General features: G+C 39.0%; 1 protein-coding gene across 2 annotated transcripts; it reads left to right on the top strand.

Annotated features, from left to right (window-relative positions):
• Nucleotides 1-1,247: 1,247 nt before the first annotated feature.
• Nucleotides 1,248-6,201, top strand: ptges3b (prostaglandin E synthase 3b (cytosolic)). 2 transcript variants are annotated; one of them, XM_080854635.1, is made up of 8 exons: nucleotides 1,248-1,363; nucleotides 2,982-3,095; nucleotides 3,213-3,282; nucleotides 3,376-3,474; nucleotides 3,623-3,712; nucleotides 4,247-4,303; nucleotides 5,034-5,061; nucleotides 5,168-6,201. In XM_080854635.1, coding segments are annotated over exons 1-8 (480 nt in total). In that variant the 5' UTR covers nucleotides 1,248-1,361; the 3' UTR covers nucleotides 5,188-6,201. The 2 variants fall into 2 exon arrangements, with proteins under 2 accessions (XP_080710761.1, XP_080710760.1); XM_080854634.1 differs by lacking the exon at nucleotides 1,248-1,363 and adding an exon at nucleotides 1,647-2,098.
• Nucleotides 6,202-6,331: the final 130 nt, after the last annotated feature.

Genomic DNA, 6,331 nt, shown 5'->3' with positions numbered 1-6,331 from the left:
CTGCTTTCTGCACATATCTATCAAACTTTTTGCCATAATTGTTACCACGCTAAAGAAGATCTTTCCTTCCACATTAAGAAGACTGATAGATTCAAATTGGCCTTTAGTCATGGCATTCTTCTCCTTTGGAATGAAAATACCACCTGCCAAACACCACATCCTCTCTAGCTTTCTGGCAAATTCCATATCTTTCCAATCCATAATTAAAGATGATCTCACCCAGGCAATTCAGGCTGACTCTAAGGGTCTTCTGTTGGTTTGTTCTTCTGTAGCTTACTTGGGTGCATCTACCTGGCTTTATTGCAACAGATGTGGCTGTTACAGGTTGCTAGCCCAAAGCAGCCCAAGTGGGTCTAATCCCTCTTGCCAGCTGTCTTTCCAAGCCATCACATGGTCTTTGTTGTTAGATGCCCTATTCACAGCAGCCACTAGGTGCTCTACACAGGTGATTTTAGCTACACAAGAACTATCCTGCAGTTAACTGTAGTAACACATAGCATTTAGGTTATACTGCTCAGCTTCATCATCCTTAATCTCATCAGGTTCTTACAAGTCTAGAAGATGAAGCAGATAATATGTTGCTCAGGCAATATAGGCTGCCATGCAATTCGTGTCATGTGACCAGGGAGAAACACTAGGCAACTGCTTTTCTGTACTTTTCCTATTAAAAAAACAATGGTGTCACTTTATTTGGATGGTGGGGTTGGTTATTTGTTCAGTGAACAATTTGAAAGACAAACCATCTGGAAAGTATCTGTTGGTGGACTATGCTCAATTAAGAGCATGAGTAGAAAGAGGTGCATGTAATGTAGTTTAAAGATGTTAGCTGCCATTTCCCACAATGAAAAGGGAGATGGAATATGTCTTCATATTTTGTGTTTCCTTGCACTGTAATTGTGTAAACTACGCAACGCTTACAGTAGCTTATACAAAGTGAAGCCTTCTGCAAGGATATGCTAGTGTTGCTATGAAGGAAACACAGAACTGATAGAAAAGTACACGGTCATAGGTAACTCAGGTTGTTTTATGTCGATTGAAAAAGGAAACAAAATTACCAGTGAAGACTGGCACTGTTGTAAAATCACCTTCTACCACAAAGCTCAAAGGGTTAACATATTTGTATTTAATGAATTCTGATCAAATGTGAGTCGTGGGGCATCCTTCCTTCATCCACGACAGTATCAAGATTATCTCGTTAGAGAACTTCCAGAAACGTCCAGCAAGAGGGTGGCATTGCATCGTGTGTATCGCTTTAGTTCCCACCCACTTTTCTTCCACAGACCATTCAATCGGAATCCCCGAGTGGCTATCTCCGAAGAAATTTGTCATTCCAAAGATAACTGTCTATTTATTACAGAGATATGTAAGTATCGACGTTGACGTGTGTTTCATAGACAATGCAATTAAGGAGATCCGTACTCAAAAGCAAAGTAATTTGATATAAAGAGTGGAATTGTTGGATGTTGTGCAAGCATGCTAGTTCTGCACACTTGTTAGTTAGCGATCGGGTGAAATGAAAGGCGGGAGGGTAACGTGAGCTAACGCAAGGCATCGGAATTTAGTGAGCGCTACCGTTAGCCAGCAAGGCCCTGTCATATACTTGGTCAGCACGTAAGTGTGCTTGCTTCTATAAGCCACATGTAACTGGAAGGGGAAATTGTACACTTGTGTGCCATGATCATTTGTGGTCGATCCGCAGTTGGCAATCCCCGATGGGACCGCTAACGTTAGCTTATAGTATTCCAGGCATGTCTGTGATCATGCTAGCAAGTATTTGGCTTGTTTGGGTCGGCATAGATACCTAGCACGTTTAAGAAGCCAACCTAATCTTAAACTAACCGGCTAGCTAGTTGCTGATCTCTGTGTTGCAGAGTCATATTTCACACTACCGTAGCTAGGATCCTTAGAAAGCTAACAAAATCGGCCAACAAGTGTAGTCGAGGTGGATGTGAACACGGTAACTACAGTGAGAGTGAACGACTTTGGTTATAACATTAGCAAGTCATCTGAACGAGAACATTCGACCAGCAATTTAGCGTGCTAGCTTGTTAGCGTATTGGGTAGGCAGAGCATGTCAGCCTGGTGGCGAATGAATGAGGTAAGTTCACGGTAACGTTCGCATGTCGGCTTACGCACGAGATGCTTTGGGTGCCAATAAGTTGTACCTAAGAAGATGCGCAAAGTTTTGAAAGTTCGCTAGCTATGAAACTAATGTGGTTACATCTGCTTAAAGTCGTTGATTGCTGGACATCGTCTCAAGGATTAACTAGCTAGCGAGCTAGGCTCTATTGGTTAATTAGCTAGCTAACGTTAGCATGCTAGATCCCTAAATAGCTAGCTGGTGCCTGTGCACCTGCAAGTGTCATTAGCTAGCCACGCGCTAGCAAGCGTCTTTGCGAGGGACTTTGTCACAAACTGACGTGTTGGTGACTAACATTTGTTATTTTAACGTTGGTATTTATTGTAGTTATTGACAATCACACTAACATATGAGCGCTTTAGATATAGCTGCCTATCTAGCCACATTGAATTATATGATGTTTACCCCTATGTAACTTTGGAGAACGTGAATAACGCTTACTGATGTCATCCTGCATGGTTTATGTCGTGCGAATTTGAATGGTTTCTCAACCATTATAGTTTTTGGTGTCTCTTGTCTGAAGTGATGAACAGTTCCAGTCGTAGTAATGGCTTATATTGCACAGATATTGGGACAGCTTCAGCCTGGTGAAGTGACAAGGGGCCTCTTGATTACAATTTGATAGTCATTGTAGTGGTACATTGATGCAGAACCTTTGTCTCACCGGTATAGGCCACCTGTCAAGTACAGATGGCCAATGCCATGCTTATGCTGTGCATACTTAGATCAGTGTTGCCTTTAATTTAAGCACTCTAATTCCGTGCCTTAAATCATTTGCAGCTGACATTTTGCACTCCACATTCATTGATAGTACTCTCATTTGACCCTTGAAACTTAACAGGCATCCAGCAACAGCCAAGTGGTATGACCGACGGGACTGCGTCTTCATTGAGTTCTGCATTGCTGACAGCAAGGATGTTGAAGTCAATTTTGAAAAGTCAAAGTTTGCCTTTAGGTAACTTGAAATTTAAACATGATTTTTTTTTCTCCATATTTTTAGTAGCCTATTGTCCTTATCTGAGTTGGTGATTTTTATATAGTCTGTGACTTATTTCCTCATTCTGCTCTTTAGTTGTCTAGGTGGGACTGACCAGGTCAAGCATTCAAATGAAATTGACCTGTTTGAAGCAATCGATCAAAAAGTAAGCTCTGCCCTTTAAAAAAAAAAAAAAAAAAACTATGTTTTGATTTAATCATTAAATGGATGGTTCATGGTTCGTATTTATTGTTCACAGGATTCCAAACACAAACGCACAGACCGATCAGTGTTGTGTTGTTTACGAAAAGTTGAGGCTGGGAAAAAATGGCCAAGAATGACAAAAGAAAAAGCTAAGGTAAGTGAGCAATGATGTCTGTCAGATGACACCACCCTTGCATTGCGGTTTGTTACAGTTTCCACTTAATTTCTAAGATGGCAAATCAAAAATATTTGCCTTGATTACTTAAACCCAAATATTAAGGTGATTGTGTTTCACATTAAAGCTGAATTGGCTCAGCGTTGACTTTAACAACTGGAAAGACTGGGAGGAGGACTCTGATGAGGAACATGAAAATTTTGACCGTTTCTCAGAGGTGAGCATTCTGATTTTTGGTTTTAAATGTATGACCTTGTTTAACATTTGTTTATCAGAAAAATTCAGACATTGATTAATGTTGGCACAAAATGTTAACGTTGTCTATGTGCATATTGTACTGGTGTTGTTTTTGGACACTGGACATTCACAAAGAATCCTGTATTGCTGTCTTTGTGAATTTGCTACATGCTTTCCATACCTTTTAAGAGACTTTATATAGTGTACATGCCTAAATGCCACTTTTGAACAAATTCTGGAACAGTTTAATAGGGAAATGCTCACTTCAGAAGTCCCATAATTTTGAAGGATTGCTTAACAGTAATGATTCTGATTTATAAATAGTCTGACACGTTATTTTTGTGCGTTTTTGAATTAATTGAAAGTTCAACTAATACGAGCAAATGAATGTCTTACCATTAGGTATAGAACGTTTACTGTAACAGGAGGTATCTGACACTAGGGGATGCCAAAATCATGTTTTTATTCTTACTAATTGCCATATTCAGAGTTACAATGACCATTATGTTTGCAGATGATGAACAGTATGGGAGGAGAGGATGGAATGCCAGATCTAGATGGAGTTGAAGAAGTAAGTTTCAGCAGTTTACTGAGTGATATCTACTAGGGATGGGCATTCGATTAAATTGTCTTAATCGATCGTCGGGAGAGTTAACGATCGATTTTCGATTAATCATTACAATTTTTATATTACAATTCAGTATTTATAGGCTTTATTAAAATGCAGTGAAAAAAGAGAAAACACAGCGTGTTCCTCAATGAGATCTTTATTACAAGAATGACAACTCTTGTGGCAATTAAACTGGATCTGTTTAATGGTTAGACTTGAAAATATGCGCTGCTGTACTCTTAAGCAGAGGCGCCGACAGCTAGAAGCCGGTGCTCATGAACACAACTTACTTGTTTTTTTTTTTTCTCGAGAAAGAGGCTGAGAGAGTTTAGCCTATATAACAATGAATTGGGCTAATTAACAAAGCTCAATTAAAACAACCAGTAACAGTATTATCGACAAGCCATTCAATTCACCGGTAAAGAAAATATAAATAGTTAAGCCCTAAACCTACAAGTCCAGGAGCTTAGAATAACAACTGATAGTAAGCGACAACTTTTAAGATGATTCTTGACAAACTGACCAGTGCCAATTTCAAGCTATACCAATGTGTTTTCCCTCAACAGTCTTGTATAAATCATGAAATGCAATATCTCCTCGATTTTAGACATGAATGTATGCAGTTGGTTGTCACAGCTGCCCGTAAGCAGGCAGCAGAGTTTTAAAATGTATTTTGTCATTTTCAATCTAGGAGGAAGAGGCAGACAGTGATGATGAAAGTAAGTGTCATTCTTCATTTGGGTTCTAGTTATAATGATGGATGTGTAAGTATTAGATATGCATTTTGGAAATGAACAACATATTTTGTGTTTTGTTTTCCTCCAGAAATGCCAGATTTGGAATAAACCCTGGATTAAAAACGGTGGGAGAGTCATGATTGAACAGTTTACAATCTGAAAACGAGGGGAAGACCAGAATAAGTGGACAAATCTTAATCGCTATGGCCTCTGCTTGCAGGTCTCTCTCTAAACTCACCCATGGTTCCACTGAAGGTTGATATGCATACTGTTGTACAGAGCTCTTCACAATGATACAGTACTTGCTTATTTTCTCATCTGTTTTAACTTGTTCTGTTGTACTATGAACTATGAATACCTTTGACCTGTTCTGAAGTACTGCACAGTACGTTGTACAGTTTTTCATCTTGTAAGCAATACAATGTGAGATGCAAGGAGATATGATTAACATTTTTTGTCCAAACCCTCATTGTTTGATTCAGCTGGTAGTATGATTATGTAGGACTAAAATGGCCACCAAGGGTCTTTTATTGTACACAGAAAGGTGTCCATAACAGTAGTGCTGTTGGATATGCTGCCTTAAGTAAATCTCAAAACAACTGTTAAAGTACCCTGTTGTAGTGTTCAACCTAGTGTATTACATCAGTTCCCTTTTGAACCACAAGCTGGAACATCGCCTGTAAGAAATATTGTACAACATATTACAGTCTGTCATGCTATTTGAAACTTAAACCCCACTTGTGATGTTCCTCCTTGAATAACTTGGATGGTGTGTTTCCTTGCTGTTAATCATACCCTCAAAGCCTCACAAATTGTATATCATTTCATACACAAAGTGGAGACTGGATTCTATCTAATAGTCCCCCCCACACACTGGGTGTTTTTCCTTGTAAATGTTGCGGAGTCAAGCAGGTGGACTCAGATGAAACGACTGTAAACATGATATTGACCAAATTCTATTTGCACTGTTCGTTCAATACAAGTGTGGAACAGGAATTACAAAAGGTTAGTCTGAAGTATGTGTGTCAACCTGTCAGTGTCACTGGCTATCTAAAATATTGGGGGGAAGCAGTTTTTTTTTTAAGGATTGTCAACATCTTTGTAATAAACTGTCAAAGACTTGCCCATGGGACTGTTCATTTACCAAGAAATTGGTAAGAGATGAAGAAGTGGGACTCTTAGTTAAGAGTTAAAGATCAAATGGCAAGATCATATAGATTTTCTAAATATAGAATAGCTATTGGATAACTTA

Source organism: Sprattus sprattus (genome assembly GCF_963457725.1).
Source record: "Sprattus sprattus genome assembly, chromosome: 16".
Taxonomy (NCBI): Eukaryota; Metazoa; Chordata; class Actinopteri; order Clupeiformes; family Clupeidae; genus Sprattus; species Sprattus sprattus.
Note: the sequence above shows the minus strand (reverse complement) of the source record. Positions and strands in the feature narration are given on the sequence as shown.

Bases quoted from the DNA above. Each gene is read 5' to 3' on its own strand.
- ptges3b (XM_080854634.1), top strand. The intron at 3,096-3,212 runs GTAACTTGAAAT...TCTGCTCTTTAG, and splicing joins AAGTCAAAGTTTGCCTTTAG to TTGTCTAGGTGGGACTGACC. The intron at 3,713-4,246 runs GTGAGCATTCTG...TTATGTTTGCAG, and splicing joins ATTTTGACCGTTTCTCAGAG to ATGATGAACAGTATGGGAGG.